We start from the raw sequence: 18056 nt of genomic DNA on the forward strand, positions 1-18056 counted from the left end.
TGCATGCGTTATATGACCTGTTATTAGAAAATATAAAGCTATTTGCATGGAATCCTCTTTGTTTCTTTACAAGAAACTATGAACTAGCTCGAGTCCTTTGAGGCTCATCACTATAATAGTATGTGGATCAGGAAGGGCGTGAGACCGTGTTTCGTTCTTGTTTTGGGCCAGTAATCCCTTCGCTGGTTCATTCTGGTGCGGGTGTGCCTTGTTGAAGTGTGAAGGGCCTGCCCCTATAATGACGCGTGGTTCGTGTGCAGGTCTGGACCCGGCCGGGCCCTTGTTCGAGAGCCAGGACCCGCGGGTGCGCCTCGACTCGTCGGACGCGCAGTTCGTCGACGTGATCCACTCCAACGGCGAGAACCTCATCCTGGGCGGCCTGGGCTCGTGGCAGCCCATGGGGCACGCCGACTTCTACCCCAACGGCGGCCGCATGCAGAAGGGCTGCAGCAACCTGTTCGTCGGCGCCGTCACCGACATCATCTGGTGTAAGGTCTCCTCCTCTCCTCCTTCCCGCCATCAGCAAACACATCATCACCAGGGGCACGTGTTTCTACCCGTGTTTAGCGACCGGTTCATTTTCCCTCAAGCCCTTGTGTAATGACGCCACATTCCTTCAATGTGGAAGCAAACTCGTCTTGAACCGTCTGACCAAATAAATGAGTTGATTAGTTTGCACACAGCCGCCAATCAACAAGAAAGACACTGCTGGCTTGAACATACTTTATTGCAGTCTAATGAGAATTAATTTTTTTTTTTTTGGGGAAAAGTACTGCCGCTACCTATTATTTGACGGTAAATTTCATCATCAAGTCAGTCTCCACTATCAAGAGTTGATAGACCGCTGATTCCATGCTTCTGGTATTTACGCTCGATGCGTCTTTCACTGATCGTAATGAAATTTTCACGACCGATAGCTAAATTATTACCATTGGCTCGGGGGCTTCTAGTGGGTGTCATATTAAAAGTATTTTAATAACACAAGAAGAAGTAACGTACAGCATTTTTTAAGATAGCCTGTGTTAAGTATTCCCTTAAATAATACGGCCTCTAACAACTTCGTGGGACCTCTAGAACTGACTTCATAATGTTACGCGCTTTCATTTTCAAATGCCTCTTATTTATTGGCCGCCTACTGGCAAAGAGATCTCAAGGGGTTAGTATCCTAAATTATTTTATTTAAAATATTTCGTGATTTTGCACATGATTATAAATAATTCACAACATAAACATAGTTTCTTGTTTATAAAATGACGTTTCTAACAAAAACCTGAATGTTTTTTCTCAACTTAATGGCAATTTTTCTAATTTAGTCCTAGCACATATTGAAAGCATGAATTCATGTGATGTACAGTTTTGGATTAAGCGTTCGTATGTAGCTTTCGACTTTAGTAAATAATTTATAAAATCAATACAAGTTATGTTCTCCCCAAACTCCGGAAACCTTAGTTTTTAAGGTTTTTGGGACAACCTCATTTTTACAGAGTCTTTAAGATGAAAGCTACACACGAACAGTAAAACCAAAACGTGATTTCATTCTTTCAATACATGCTATGGCTGATAAAAAATAAATTTGCAATTTATTTAATTAGAACGATAAAATAAGAGCGTTTTTAATTTAACAAAAAAACCTGCTATAAACATTTATTCGAAATCATACCAAAAACATCTCACAAAGTTCAGGAAGAACTTCTTTCAAGAGCTAAACTGGCTAATGTTAGTAGTTGCAAGTGTGAGCACAATGAATCAAAGCAGTCGCAAGCATTCAGATCTCTCTTGAGAAATAGAGCTATATATATATAATGCGCCGGAGAACCTTTTTTTGGTGAATTTCCAGGGAATAAATCACCAAATTTTAATAACATACCAAATCAATGCTCTGTAATATGTATAACGATTTTATATTTTTGCGTGATCATATTTTTGGAGGGTTGTATGCACAATTGTGACGACCGCTCCCGGTTGTGTTCTCGCGCGCCGCAGCGGCCTCCGAGGTGGAGGGCCGCAGCCTGTGCAACCACCGGCGGGCCTACAAGTTCTTCACCGACTCCGTGTCGCCGCGCTGCCACTTCCCCTCGTTCCCCTGCGAGTCGTACGACCACTTCCTGGCGGGCGAGTGCTTCCCCTGCAGCTCGAGCAGGAAGTGCGGCAACATGGGCTACTACGCCGACCGCTCCCAGGGCAGGGGCACCCTGTTCCTCATCACCAGGGAGGAGGAGCCGTTCTGCGGTGAGGGCAGGTGTACCTCTTGTCGCGAGGTGTTAGCCGCTGCGCAGATGTAACTCTTGTCGCGAGGTGTTAGCCGCTGCGCAGTTGTAACTCTTGTCTCGAGGTGTTAGCCGCTGCGCAGATGTAACTCTTGTCGCGAGGTGTTAGCCGCTGCGCAGTTGTAACTCTTGTCGCGAGGTATTAGCCGCTGCGCAGTTGTAACTCTTGTCGCGAGGTATTAGCCGCTGCGCAGTTGTAACTCTTGTCGCGAGGTGTTAGCCGCTGCGCAGTTGTAACTCTTGTCGCGAGGTGTTAGCCGCTGCGCAGTTGTAACTCTTGTTTCGAGGTGTTAGCCGCTGCGCAGATGTAACTCTTGTCGCGAGGTGTTAGCCGCTGCGCAGTTGTAACTCTTGTCGCGAGGTGTTAGCCGCTGCGCAGTTGTAACTCTTGTCGCGAGGTGTTAGCCGCTGCGCAGATGTAACTCTTGTCGCGAGGTGTTAGCCGCTGCGCAGTTGTAACTCTTGTCGCGAGGTGTTAGCCGCTGCGCAGTTGTAACTCTTGTCGCGAGGTGTTAGCCGCTGCGCAGATGTAACTCTTGTCGCGAGGTGTTAGCCGCTGCGCAGTTGTAACTCTTGTCGCGAGGTATTAGCCGCTGCGCAGTTGTAACTCTTGTCGCGAGGTGTTAGCCGCTGCGCAGTTGTAACTCTTGTCGCGAGGTGTTAGCCGCTGCGCAGATGTAACTCTTGTCGCGAGGTGTTAGCCGCTGCGCAGTTGTAACTCTTGTCGCGAGGTGTTAGCCGCTGCGCAGTTGTAACTCTTGTCGCGAGGTGTTAGCCGCTGCGCAGTTGTAACTCTTGTCGCGAGGTGTTAGCCGCTGCGCAGTTGTAACTCTTGTCTCGAGGTGTTAGCCGCTGCGCAGATGTAACTCTTGTCGCGAGGTGTTAGCCGCTGCGCAGTTGTAACTCTTGTCGCGAGGTGTTAGCCGCTGCGCAGTTGTAACTCTTGTCGCGAGGTGTTAGCCGCTGCGCAGTTGTAACTCTTGTCGCGAGGTGTTAGCCGCTGCGCAGATGTAACTCTTGTCGCGAGGTGTTAGCCGCTGCGCAGTTGTAACTCTTGTCGCGAGGTGTTAGCCGCTGCGCAGTTGTAACTCTTGTCGCGAGGTGTTAGCCGCTGCGCAGTTGTAACTCTTGTCGCGAGGTGTTAGCCGCTGCGCAGTTGTAACTCTTGTTTCGAGGTGTTAGCCGCTGCGCAGATGTAACTCTTGTCGCGAGGTGTTAGCCGCTGCGCAGTTGTAACTCTTGTCGCGAAGTGTTAGCCGCTGCGCAGTTGTAACTCTTGTCGCGAGGTGTTAGCCGCTGCGCAGATGTAACTCTTGTCGCGAGGTGATAGCCGCTGCGCAGTTGTAACTCTTGTCGCGAGGTGTTAGCAACTGCGCAGTTGTAACTCTTGTTTCGAGGTGTTAGCCGCTGCGCAGATGTAACTCTTGTCGCGAGGTGTTAGCCGCTGCGCAGTTGTAACTCTTGTCGCGAGGTGTTAGCCGCTGCGCAGTTGTAACTCTTGTCGCGAGGTGTTAGCCGCTGCGCAGTTGTAACTCTTGTTTCGAGGTGTTAGCCGCTGCGCAGATGTAACTCTTGTCGCGAGGTGTTAGCCGCTGCGCAGTTGTAACTCTTGTCGCGAGGTGTTAGCCGCTGCGCAGTTGTAACTCTTGTCGCGAGGTGTTAGCCGCTGCGCAGATGTAACTCTTGTCGCGAGGTGTTAGCCGCTGCGCAGTTGTAACTCTTGTCGCGAGGTGTTAGCCGCTGCGCAGTTGTAACTCTTGTCGCGAGGTGTTAGCCGCTGCGCAGATGTAACTCTTGTCGCGAGGTGTTAGCCGCTGCGCAGTTGTAACTCTTGTCGCGAGGTATTAGCCGCTGCGCAGTTGTAACTCTTGTCGCGAGGTGTTAGCCGCTGCGCAGTTGTAACTCTTGTCGCGAGGTGTTAGCCGCTGCGCAGATGTAACTCTTGTCGCGAGGTGTTAGCCGCTGCGCAGTTGTAACTCTTGTCGCGAGGTGTTAGCCGCTGCGCAGTTGTAACTCTTGTCGCGAGGTGTTAGCCGCTGCGCAGTTGTAACTCTTGTCGCGAGGTGTTAGCCGCTGCGCAGTTGTAACTCTTGTCTCGAGGTGTTAGCCGCTGCGCAGATGTAACTCTTGTCGCGAGGTGTTAGCCGCTGCGCAGTTGTAACTCTTGTCGCGAGGTGTTAGCCGCTGCGCAGTTGTAACTCTTGTCGCGAGGTGTTAGCCGCTGCGCAGTTGTAACTCTTGTCGCGAGGTGTTAGCCGCTGCGCAGATGTAACTCTTGTCGCGAGGTGTTAGCCGCTGCGCAGTTGTAACTCTTGTCGCGAGGTGTTAGCCGCTGCGCAGTTGTAACTCTTGTCGCGAGGTGTTAGCCGCTGCGCAGTTGTAACTCTTGTCGCGAGGTGTTAGCCGCTGCGCAGTTGTAACTCTTGTTTCGAGGTGTTAGCCGCTGCGCAGATGTAACTCTTGTCGCGAGGTGTTAGCCGCTGCGCAGTTGTAACTCTTGTCGCGAAGTGTTAGCCGCTGCGCAGTTGTAACTCTTGTCGCGAGGTGTTAGCCGCTGCGCAGATGTAACTCTTGTCGCGAGGTGATAGCCGCTGCGCAGTTGTAACTCTTGTCGCGAGGTGTTAGCAACTGCGCAGTTGTAACTCTTGTTTCGAGGTGTTAGCCGCTGCGCAGATGTAACTCTTGTCGCGAGGTGTTAGCCGCTGCGCAGTTGTAACTCTTGTCGCGAGGTGTTAGCCGCTGCGCAGTTGTAACTCTTGTCGCGAGGTGTTAGCCGCTGCGCAGTTGTAACTCTTGTCGCGAGGTGTTAGCCGCTGCGCAGATGTAACTCTTGTCGCGAGGTGTTAGCCGCTGCGCAGTTGTAACTCTTGTCGCGAGGTGTTAGCCGCTGCGCAGTTGTAACTCTTGTCGCGAGGTGTTAGCCGCTGCGCAGTTGTAACTCTTGTCGCGAGGTGTTAGCCGCTGCGCAGTTGTAACTCTTGTTTCGAGGTGTTAGCCGCTGCGCAGATGTAACTCTTGTCGCGAGGTGTTAGCCGCTGCGCAGTTGTAACTCTTGTCGCGAAGTGTTAGCCGCTGCGCAGTTGTAACTCTTGTCGCGAGGTGTTAGCCGCTGCGCAGATGTAACTCTTGTCGCGAGGTGATAGCCGCTGCGCAGTTGTAACTCTTGTCGCGAGGTGTTAGCAACTGCGCAGTTGTAACTCTTGTTTCGAGGTGTTAGCCGCTGCGCAGATGTAACTCTTGTCGCGAGGTGTTAGCCGCTGCGCAGTTGTAACTCTTGTCGCGAGGTGTTAGCCGCTGCGCAGTTGTAACTCTTGTCGCGAGGTGTTAGCCGCTGCGCAGTTGTAACTCTTGTTTCGAGGTGTTAGCCGCTGCGCAGATGTAACTCTTGTCGCGAGGTGTTAGCCGCTGCGCAGTTGTAACTCTTGTCGCGAGGTGTTAGCCGCTGCGCAGTTGTAACTCTTGTCGCGAGGTGTTAGCCGCTGCGCAGATGTAACTCTTGTCGCGAGGTGTTAGCCGCTGCGCAGTTGTAACTCTTGTCGCGAGGTGTTAGCCGCTGCGCAGTTGTAACTCTTGTCGCGAGGTGTTAGCCGCTGCGCAGATGTAACTCTTGTCGCGAGGTGTTAGCCGCTGCGCAGTTGTAACTCTTGTCGCGAGGTATTAGCCGCTGCGCAGTTGTAACTCTTGTCGCGAGGTGTTAGCCGCTGCGCAGTTGTAACTCTTGTCGCGAGGTGTTAGCCGCTGCGCAGATGTAACTCTTGTCGCGAGGTGTTAGCCGCTGCGCAGTTGTAACTCTTGTCGCGAGGTGTTAGCCGCTGCGCAGTTGTAACTCTTGTCGCGAGGTGTTAGCCGCTGCGCAGTTGTAACTCTTGTCGCGAGGTGTTAGCCGCTGCGCAGTTGTAACTCTTGTCTCGAGGTGTTAGCCGCTGCGCAGATGTAACTCTTGTCGCGAGGTGTTAGCCGCTGCGCAGTTGTAACTCTTGTCGCGAGGTGTTAGCCGCTGCGCAGTTGTAACTCTTGTCGCGAGGTGTTAGCCGCTGCGCAGTTGTAACTCTTGTCGCGAGGTGTTAGCCGCTGCGCAGATGTAACTCTTGTCGCGAGGTGTTAGCCGCTGCGCAGTTGTAACTCTTGTCGCGAGGTGTTAGCCGCTGCGCAGTTGTAACTCTTGTCGCGAGGTGTTAGCCGCTGCGCAGTTGTAACTCTTGTCGCGAGGTGTTAGCCGCTGCGCAGTTGTAACTCTTGTTTCGAGGTGTTAGCCGCTGCGCAGATGTAACTCTTGTCGCGAGGTGTTAGCCGCTGCGCAGTTGTAACTCTTGTCGCGAAGTGTTAGCCGCTGCGCAGTTGTAACTCTTGTCGCGAGGTGTTAGCCGCTGCGCAGATGTAACTCTTGTCGCGAGGTGATAGCCGCTGCGCAGTTGTAACTCTTGTCGCGAGGTGTTAGCAACTGCGCAGTTGTAACTCTTGTTTCGAGGTGTTAGCCGCTGCGCAGATGTAACTCTTGTCGCGAGGTGTTAGCCGCTGCGCAGTTGTAACTCTTGTCGCGAGGTGTTAGCCGCTGCGCAGCTGTAACTCTTGTCGCGAGGTGTTAGCCGCTGCGCAGCTGTAACTCTTGTCGCGAGGTATTAGCCGCTGCGCAGTTGTAACTTTGTCGCGAGGTATTAGCAACTGCGCAGTTGTAACTCTTGTCGCGAGGTATTAGCCGCTGCGCAGTTGTAACTCTTGTCGCGAGGTATTAGCCGCTGCGCAGTTGTGACTCTTGTCGCGAGGTGTTAGCCGCTGCGCAGTTGTGACTCTTGTCGCGAGGGATTAGCAACTGCGCTGTTGTAACTCTTGTCGCGAGGTATTAGCCGCTGCGCAGTTGTAACTCTTGTCGCGAGGTATTAGCCGCTGCGCAGTTGTAACTCTTGTCGCGAGGTATTAGCCGCTGCGCAGTTGTAACTCTTGTCGCGAGGTGTTAGCCGCTGCGCAGTTGTGACTCTTGTCGCGAGGGATTAGCAACTGCGCAGTTGTAACTCTTGTCGCGAGGTATTAGCCGCTGCGCAGTTGTGACTCTTGTCGCGAGGGATTAGCAACTGCGCAGTTGTAACTCTTGTCGCGAGGTATTAGCCGCTGCGCAGTTGTAACTCTTGTCGCGAGGTATTAGCCGCTGCGCAGTTGTAACTCTTGTCGCGAGGTGTTAGCCGCTGCGCAGTTGTGACTCTTGTCGCGAGGGTTTAGCAACTGCGCATTTGTAACTCTTGTCGCGAGGTATTAGCCGCTGCGCAGTTGTAACTCTTGTCGCGAGGTATTAGCAACTGCGCAGTTGTAACTCTTGTCGCGAGGTATTAGCCGCTGCGCAGTTGTAACTCTTGTCGCGAGGTGTTAGCCGCTGCGCAGTTGTAACTCTTGTCGCGAGGTGTTAGCCGCTGCGCAGTTGTGACTCTTGTCGCGAGGGATTAGCAACTGCGCATTTGTAACTCTTGTCGCGAGGTATTATAGCCACTGCGCAGTTGTAACTCTTGTCGCGAGGTGTTAGCCGCTGCGCAGTTGTAACTCTTGTCGCGAGGTATTAGCCGCTGCGCAGTTGTAACTCTTGTCGCGAGGTATTAGCCGCTGCGCAGTTGTAACTCTTGTCGCGAGGTATTAGCCGCTGCGCAGTTGTAACTCTTGTCGCGAGGGATTAGCAACTGCGCATTTGTAACTCTTGTCGCGAGGTATTATAGCCACTGCGCAGTTGTAACTCTTGTCGCGAGATGTTAGCCACTGCGCAGTTGAAACTCTTGTCGCGAGGTATTAGCCACTGCGCAGTTGTAAATCTGTCACGAAGTGTGAATAGAACCAACACAGAAATAAATGTCTCTGTAACTCTCACAGAAAATTCGTTTGAAAACCAGTTGCCAAAGAAATAGTTTTTAACACTACAAGAAAGATATTGTTCAAGCATAATTGTTTATCTTTGAAAAAAAGATCAAATATTCAATAATTGGACATTATTGTGTTTTATAATGCTAATTAATATTCGCAGTTAATACTGCAAATATATTCGGGAAACGGGTTACAAATAAATTTAGCTATTGGAGCTACTGGGACATCATAAAGAAAAAATTCCGTGAAAAACAAGAACCCAGTTATTCCTGCGAATGCAATTTTGTAGTGATTACAGTTGCTTTCATATAATTGTACAAATGGCTTATATCTGTAATTTTACTTGGTATTTCTGTTCCATTTCCAAAACAATTACAGTGCCGAAACGCAAACAGCAGTTATCGAGTAGAAGCTTTGGTTAGCCTGGAATTTGTTTCTTGATGTGTCATGTGCAGAATATGATGCGTTACCAAAAAAAAAATTCAAAAAAAAAAAATTTACAAATATTTTAATATATATTTAGATAATTGAACAGTGTTCTTAAAATTATTATATTTTTTTATGAAACCTTAACTATACTCTCATAAGATTGCAATAGATTAATCGTCAGTAGAGTCCTGCATATCCGGACCAGAATCGTCCGGACATCAGGACAAGTTAAAAAAAAAACTTTAATTTGAATCACAAATGTGTTTTGTTTGGTTAATAATACATCAGTTTGTAGGTTCAAAACTTAGGCCTTCGTATACAGTAGTATAAAAACTAGCATTTCGGGCATTTTTAAGGGAAATTCCGATTAATCCGGACTTATGATGATCCGCACGGTGTCCGGTCCCATCCAGTGCAAAATCGTGCAACCATTCAAACGTCCGAGACACGCTCTTATTAAAATAAGTCTATCGTCAGCTTACTTCTAAAACCTCGTAAGTCCAGATTTTCCCAGTTTTATATTCCGGATGTGTTTGGTGTATTTTTTTTCAATTTTTCATAGTGCATATGCTGATAAAACCTCGTAAGTCAACTCTACTTAGTCTCTTTTCTATTCACAAATTATTAAAACCTCGTATCTTTGTCAGTCGAAACCGTGCTCCAAAAGCTCATAAGTTCTCCTGTAAAATTGACTGAAATGGAGTTTCGAGGTTTTAGAAGTAAGCCGACGCTATGTTCGTGTTGATATCGAATTGTTCTCCAACGAGATAGCAGCTAGGCGTGAGCACAGCCGATCAAAGGAGGCATGCCTCGCTGTGTTCCAGCTCACCAGTACCACCTGAGACTGGAACACGCCCCCAGCGAGGTCCCTGTGGTCAGCTACGGCCGCCTGCAGATCACGTTGATCGGCAGCAACGACATTAACGAGACTTTCGTTCTGACAGCGTAAGTTCATCAACAGCGACGAAGTTGCGACCCGCGGCTTTCAGTAACATACTTTAGAAGGATTAGGCCCCACTTACTTATAATTTTTTTTTTTACAAATTTTTCCTATAACTCTGGTTTTAACTATTTGTTCGTATTTTTTGGCATCTCATATATTCTATGCTTTGTAACAACCACAATTTTACTACCAGTCTCAAGCCTGTAAGCGTCTCTAATTAGTAACATTATTTCACGCGAGCGACTACAACATTCATAATAATCCCACCAGACCACAAGTGATGACTTCAACGAGTAGCAAAAGCTAAGTACTAAGCCATATCAGACCAAAACCTTTAGCAAGGAAGCTTTATTGCAAGCGGTTCCAAAATATTTTAAATTGTAAACTGACAAGGCCACACAGTATTTTATGAGGTCTATATAAGTAAACCAAATTTCTGCACTAAGAATACATTACTGTCGACATTTCACAGTTTTTTTAATTTGATTTAACATTGTTGTCATTCTAGTGAACAAATTTAATTTTGATGATTTCCATTCCTAAATGGCTCAACTTCTAAACATTATTAATTTTCTTTGTGTGACCAATAATCTTACCATAAGGAGTGAAGGGTGTTAATTGGGGTGCAGATAATTCCTATTATATAATTAAAATTTTTTTAAAATATTTATTGACAAAATATTAGCTGTTCATGTAATTTTACTTAAAGACAGTGAAAATATATTAGTAGTATACATTGGCCGGTCAGGCACCTGGGTTCTGGGTGTGGGGCATGAGCCCTTTTCGTCATCTTAGATTGTGACGTTACGGCGGCCATTTGAATGACCTTTACCTTTGACCTTAACCCCGGTGGGCATCTAGGATCTGCCATTTTGTTATAGAACTTTCCGCCATTTTGTTGATGTATTCGTTGCAATTTTCGTTACCGCCGCCATCTTAAAATATTTAAGGAATATTAATGACAAATATGTAAATAATATGGAAGCAGTAGCACAAGAGACAATTTGTACATCGAGAGACTCATATAAGGGATACGATACAAATAAGTAGAGACACGAAAAAATTCGCGGATTCATTTCGCGATAGGCTAGCATCAAAACAACTATACCTTCGTACCGCTTCTGCGATTGGCCCACATTTTATCCGGGGAACTGTGAGCCAATGGGAATCACTAAAACAAAAAAGTGCCGAATTACGGACAGCCTAATTGAGACGTCTCACGCGCCGGTAGTCAATGGACAGGTGTCATTTCCGCGAGTATTTAAAGGACTGTGGAGTCTATCCTAGAGGTGAATGAATGCGCGGATTTTGCAGGTCTCTACAAATAAGGGTTTTTTACTCCACCACGGACCGATGGACCGTGGAGGTATTCCTGCAAGGAGAGGCGGGTCGCGGAGTGTGCACGTGACTCTCTGCGCTGCAGGAAGGACGACGAGGAGCTGAAGTCTGGCGGCTCCATCATGCGCATGCTGGTGCCTCACCCGATCCTGCAGGAGCCGACCAGCCTGGCGATCCTGTACACGGCCTACAGCGGCTGGATCTCCAGCGGGCTGCCCGCCTGGGTCGTCAACAAGCTCTCCCTCACCGACAGCTTCGGCAAGAGGTTAGCCGCTCGCTCCTCTCTAGTGCATGCTCTCACTGCTCGGCAACTCCTGGCAGTCAGTCACGTCTCTAGTGCATGCTCGCACTGTTCGGCAACTCCCGGCAGTCAGTCACGTCTCTAGTGCATGCTCGCACTGCTCGGCAACTCCTGGCAGTCAGTCACGTCTCTAGTTCATGCTCGCACTGTTCGGCAACTCCCGGCAGTCAGTCACGTCTCTAGTGCATGCTCGCACTGTTCGGCAACTCCCGGCAGCCAGTCACATCTCTAGTGCATGCTCGCACTGTTCGGCCACTCCCGGCAGTCAGTCACATCTCTAATGCATGCTCGCACTGTTCGGCAACTCCCGGCAGTCAGTCACGTCTCTAGTGCATGCTCGCACTGTTCGGCAACTCCCGGCAGCCAGTCACATCTCTAGTGCATGCTCTCACTGTTCGGCAACTCCCGGCAGCCAGTCACATCTCTAGTGCATGCTCGCACTGCTCGGCAACTCCCGGCAGTCAGTCACGTCTCTAGTGCATGTCCGCACTGTTCGGCAACTCCCGGCAGTCAGTCACGTCTCTAGTGCATGCTCGCACTGTTCGGCAACTCCCGGCAGTCAGTCACGTCTCTAGTGCATGCTCGCACTGTTCGGCAACTCCCGGCAGTCAGTCACATCTCTAATGCATGCTCGCACTGTTCGGCAACTCCCGGCAGTCAGTCACGTCTCTAGTGCATGCTCGCACTGTCGGCAACTCCCAGCCGTCAGTCACATCTCTAATGCGTGCTCGCACTGTTCGGCAACTCCCGGCAGTCAGTCACATCTCTAATGCATGCTCGCACTGTTCGGCAACTCCCGGCAGTCAGTCACATCTCTAATGCATGCTCGCACTGTTCGGCAACTCCCAGCCGTCAGTCACATCTCTAATGCGTGCTCGCACTGTTCGGCAACTCCCGGCAGTCAGTCACATCTCTAATGCATGCTCGCACTGTTCGGCAACTCCCGGCAGTCAGTCACATCTCTAATGCATGCTCGCACTGTTCGGCAACTCCCAGCCGTCAGTCACATCTCTAATGCGTGCTCGCACTGTTCGGCAACTCCCGGCAGTCAGTCACATCTCTAATGCATGCTCGCACTGTTCGGCAACTCCCGGCAGTCAGTCACATCTCTAATGCATGCTCGCACTGTTCGGCAACTCCCAGCCGTCAGTCACATCTCTAATGCGTGCTCGCACTGTTCGGCAACTCCCGGCAGTCAGTCACATCTCTAATGCATGCTCGCACTGTTCGGCAACTCCCGGCAGTCAGTCACATCTCTAATGCATGCTCGCACTGTTCGGCCACTCCCGGCAGTCAGTCACTTTTTTAATGCATGCTCGCACTGTTCGGCAACTCCCAGCAGTCAGTCACATCTCTAATGCATGCACGCACTGTTCGGCAACTCCCGGCAGTCAGTCACATCTCTAATGCATGCTCGCACTGTTCGGCAACTCCCAGCCGTCAGTCACATCTCTAATGCGTGCTCGCACTGTTCGGCAACTCCCGGCAGTCAGTCACATCTCTAATGCATGCTCGCACTGTTCGGCAACTCCTGGCAGTCAGTCACATCTCTAATGCATGCTCGCACTGTTCGGCCACTCCCGGCAGTCAGTCACTTTTTTAATGCATGCTCGCACTGTTCGGCAACTCCCAGCAGTCAGTCACATCTCTAATGCATGCACGCACTGTTCGGCAACTCCCGGCAGTCAGTCACATCTCTAATGCATGCTCGCACTGTTCGGCAACTCCCGGCAGTCAGTCACATCTCTAATGCATGCTCGCACTGTTCGGCCACTCCCGGCAGTCAGTCACTTTTTTAATGCATGCTCGCACTGTTCGGCAACTCCCAGCCGTCAGTCACATCTCTAATGCATGCTCGCACTGTTCGGCAACTCCCGGCAGTCAGTCACATCTCTAATGCATGCTCGCACTGTTCGGCAACTCCCAGCCGTCAGTCACATCTCTAATGCGTGCTCGCACTGTTCGGCAACTCCCGGCAGTCAGTCACATCTCTAATGCATTCTCGCACTGTTCGGCAACTCCCGGCAGTCAGTCACATCTCTAATGCATGCTCGCACTGTTCGGCCACTCCCGGCAGTCAGTCACTTTTTTAATGCATGCTCGCACTGTTCGGCAACTCCCAGCAGTCAGTCACATCTCTAATGCATGCACGCACTGTTCGGCAACTCCCGGCAGTCAGTCACATCTCTAATGTGTAGGGACCGGAAAAATTCGCGGGTTAAATGACCTGCAGAATGAACTCCATAGTTCTACGTATACTCGGTCAAATGTCACCCACTCATTGGCTGCTGTCTTGTGAGACGTTCCAACCTAGCAGCCGGTGATTCGATAAAGCTTTGTTCGGGTGTTTCTCATTGGCCCAGAGTCATCCAGGTGAGTTGTGAGCCAATGGCAGAGGCAGCACTGAGGTATAAATATTTGTAGTTTAGCCTATGACGAAATGAATTCGCGAATTTTTCCGGTCTCTACTAATGTGGTTGAAAAGTAACAGAGTCTTTCAGCACTTGCCAGAAATACGTAACATCTGACCTCGGTAACGAGCAAATTAACGTGTTATCATTAGAGTCAGTATTACATGGTGAATATATAAAAAAAAACAACCGAAATAACAGCGACGTGTATGTCAATGCACCGCATAACACCTAAATGCAAGGCAAAACACAAAAAAAAAAAAAAAAACCCACAATATTGCAGAGAAATTCGCCTCAAATTCCTAAATTTGCTTATTAAACTATAGAATTCAGTTCATAAATATTTAGTATGGGCTCATATTAAATATATATAATGTACTATTAAAAATAATATTTAGTTTCTTTGCAATGTATTTTTGTTTATTAAAGTAATGTAAATAAAATAAGCCAGTTACTATAAAATGTGTACATATATATATATTATGGGTTTTTCATTGCATATTGATTTTTGATTCATATTAATAGTCTTGAAAAAAATGACGAAATATTTTTAAAATTATTAAATTTGTTGCCATTTTATGGGTTTGGTTTTTAGTGACGATAAAAACCAAAACCACTAATTTTAATAACGAAAATTTCTTTTTTTATAATACCACAAAATCTTGGCTCCAGTTTTCATGTTGCAAATACACTTATATAATTCGAAAACCGGACACTAAATTTAACAAAGAATTCTTTCAAATAATGTTGATCGTAATATATATATATATATATATATATATATATATATATATATATAACGCTAATAGTATCACACGTAGTTTCCACAACCGCCGCTAGTATTCGCTGCCGGAAAACAGCTACGTCAACAACTGAATAATTCAATTTGCAGAAAAAAAATTGGTTGTCTGTAAAGTCGGTTTACGAACGATTGTTTAACGTGACAACGTCATAACAAAACATTGATGAAATGATTGCATACTTTTATGAATAATTTTTATTTTAATAATAAATACTTGAAATTATACTAATAATGCAAGAATAATTAACCTTTATTGCCGAAATTGTTTTTGTAATAAGCAATGAAAACCACATTAACTTTTCACTTCACTTTATAAACAGTCGAGTGGAAGAGAGAGAGATGCGGCGCAAGCGTACAATGAGCGTAACGGGACACAGCGTAATGGTACAATGTGGGTAACGGGACACTTTTTCGTGCGTGCAGCCGGCGTTCATCGATTTATTAGACGTTGTCACGTCAAAAAGGGTTTTAACTATATAATGAAACGGCTCCGATAAAAGCGGAAAGGACTTGGAAAAAAATACTAGACCTCGAGCGTTGGACCTGTTTATCGACAAGTAGTTTTATACAAATACTGTCATCTTGTTGAAATTAATTAAATAGTCAATACTTTAAAGTTTCTCTTTGACTTTGCGATCTTTGGTTTTCGCCATCCGCAACAGATGGCAGCACCGTGGTTACACATTATAGTTTTATACGTCTTCCGTTCCATTCGCGAAATTACTCTTACCAAATCCCGTTACCGAGAGTAAGATGCTGCAAGACATCATATCATCATTTACAACTAATAAGTAGAGACCTGCAAAATTCGCGGTTTCGATGGCCTTCAGGATAGACTGCACATACCACTGTACACTCGGGCAAATAACGCAAGTTCATTGGCTGCCAACTTGTAAGTCGTCTCAGCTGGTTTGTCTGTGTTTCGATCCTTCTTTGGTTGAGGGTTTATAACTGGTTGAGATTCGTCCAGATGAACAGTAAGCCAATAGAAAAATCATCTAAGAGGTACATGTGTTTGAATTCTAGCCTATCACCGAATGAATCTGTGAATTTTGCAGGTCTCTACTAATAAGTAAGGCCACATATTTTTTGCGAAGAAAACTTATCGCTTATTAAATGCAATAAGTATGCTCGTGCCAGTAATGTCTGCCTTGTAATTGGTAACCGTCTGCGCGAAGCAACTGCCTTATTTGTCCGGGCCATTCCGGACGCTTTGCTTCCGCACTGAACGGCTGTGATTACTGTGCCAACAGCAAGCATACACATGAAAGAAACTCAACCAACCACGAAAACACAGACGCTGCAACAAGTTTTTAATCTCAACTAGTCTCGAAATCTTTTCTTTTAGGCGAAAAATTTCGTGCCCCTACTAATTAGGCAAAGTATTTTGGCAACATTGGAATTATTTCTGTACAAATAAACATAATATTTTTTTATTAATTAATTAAAATTAAAAAAACAAAAACATTTTTTCTTAGTTCTTAATGGCCACACCCTGGGAATCAATAATTGTTAATTTGAAAAAGAAAACGAAAAATTCTTTGTAAATCCATCGTCGAGACTTTTTTTTTTTACTTTTCGTTATCTTACCGTATGAAAACGCTTATTACTAATTTGATTGCATCATTAGAAAGACCGTTAGGTTTCCTGTCACATAATTTATATAAATTTAAATATCTAAAATAGTTTTTATCCCGGTTAAACTATTATTTTTTTAAGGAGGGAAAAGAAGGTTTTCCCAAATTTTACGAGATATATATATCTCTCTGCGTGTATTTGTTTGTTTTTGTGTGTGTTTACTTCCGGGGAGAGGTAGACTTATGATAGCATTTATGATAGTGTTACCGTGAAAGACTCTTAATGGCGTATGTCCAAAAACTTACATCAAGTATAGTTTATGTAGCTATTTAGAAATATCAGTTCCCCCTGTTATAGAATTGATTCATATTTCTTAGACAATAAATTAAACCATGGCACGCTAAATTGTTAGATTTTTCAATAGGTATTTTTTAAAAATTGAAAGTGTTGTTTAACTAGTTTTTATGGGGCCTGCCACCGTCACCAGTTGCACACTAATTTCACAGCACTTATATCAATAATTCTTCCAAGTACTATATAATTTTTGACATTGGCTGTTTTACTAATTCATCTGCTCGGTAAATTTTGGGAATTGCATAGACCAATTAAAATATTTGGATGATGTTTAATTATTGTTTAACCTTTATTTGATCAATGTTAGGGAATAAAAAATGAAATGTTTTTAAAACATTTGGTTGAAAAATGCTTTTATTTTAAGAAAAATAATGCTCTGTCCATTCCATATTGTGTGATATTCGTAATTATAGTACAATAAAAATAAAAACTGATTCAACATTTTTTCAGTAGTTCCGTCACCTTGCAGTTCAAACAATCCAATGACCTATTACTTAGAATGTAGTAACTTATATTCACCAGTTATTTGCTAAACTAATCAGTTTCGATTTATATTTACTTAAAAACATAAATAAAGTGCAATTCCTATTAACCAAAACAGTTATCTTTACCGATAATATAGTGTTCAACTCGCCTAGCGTCAGTATCAGATTCGGTTACGCACATTGTAGCACGATCTTGTGGCTAACAGTCTCACACACGTTACTGAACTGGCTTTGTGTAATGTGCACACATTGTTGTTTCTTTCAGCTTGTCGGTGTGCAGGAAAGCCTTGGTACTGGAGTCAGGAGTTCCTATTGTCCTAAGACTTTACCCTGGAGAGTGCCATCCTCCGCCTGTCGTGGAGAGTGGTGACAAGGATAGTTCGACTACTACTCAAACTCCCAGCGTAAGCCTTCGCACTGTCTCTGTACTATTTTAAAAATTATTTGTTGCTAGATTTAGCCCAATTTTCCACTTTCCGAGGTGTGCTTTAATGCAGCCTGCTAAGAAAAAATTATATCCTTTGCTTATACACACACATATATACATATATACATAAGTTATCTAACTATGCATACCTATAATTAAATATTCAAACAATTATATCTCATCTTTACGTATTTGCCACAAACTACTGCCTCCTCAAATACATTCAAGTACATATTCGTGTTACACTATATAAACTATGAATTTTCAGCACTTATATGTAACAACACATCCAAAAAGGTGCAATAATTTTTTCTGGGATACCAAGTTCTGCATTTCATATTAATTAAGAGCTACACTTTTACAACTTAAAAATGTTTTTACATTCTTAATATTTAATCTTATTTATTAAAATATTATTGTTTGTTAGAAATGTTCTTTTATCCTGGATTATTTTTTCATTCTCATTGTTTTACCCACCGCAGTTATTTCACTGACAATATTGAAAACTGTCTGCTGAAACCAACAGTTAGTTTGCTTATCAAATGGTTATAGACCTATTCTATTATATTTACTTGCTATAATATTTAAATAAATTTGGCTTATTTGAATTTATTTATTTTCATTTAGAATTCATTCCTTGTGTCAATATTTTACACACTTTTACTTTAAATTTTATTATTGCGTCATTCACACAAATATACTGTATTTTCAGAAAATGTATTACAAAAACTGGCTTATGTTTGAGTGGCAATAATATTCATTATGTTTAAATGCAGTACATTTTACTTTATGTTTACTTTGAAATGAAAATAAATTATTCACCATAAATTAAATTTAAAAATCTAGAATTATTTATGTCCGAATTTTTTATTTATTGTTA

At 45.3% G+C, this 18056-nt stretch overlaps 1 protein-coding gene across 2 annotated transcripts in view; it reads left to right on the plus strand.

Annotated features, from left to right (window-relative positions):
* LOC134533150 (pancreatic triacylglycerol lipase-like) overlaps positions 1-18056 on the plus strand; it is a 102702-nt gene that overhangs the window by 74639 nt on the left and 10007 nt on the right. For both annotated transcript variants that reach the window (XM_063370464.1, XM_063370465.1), the window contains exons 5-9: positions 261-488; positions 1984-2229; positions 9362-9482; positions 10904-11083; positions 17015-17153. In XM_063370464.1, the coding sequence (XP_063226534.1) occupies positions 261-488; positions 1984-2229; positions 9362-9482; positions 10904-11083; positions 17015-17153 (914 nt within the window). The remainder of the gene's footprint in view (positions 1-260; positions 489-1983; positions 2230-9361; positions 9483-10903; positions 11084-17014; positions 17154-18056) is intronic.

Source organism: Bacillus rossius, chromosome 6, assembly GCF_032445375.1.
Source record: "Bacillus rossius redtenbacheri isolate Brsri chromosome 6, Brsri_v3, whole genome shotgun sequence".
In the NCBI taxonomy this organism is placed as follows: domain Eukaryota; kingdom Metazoa; phylum Arthropoda; class Insecta; order Phasmatodea; family Bacillidae; genus Bacillus; species Bacillus rossius.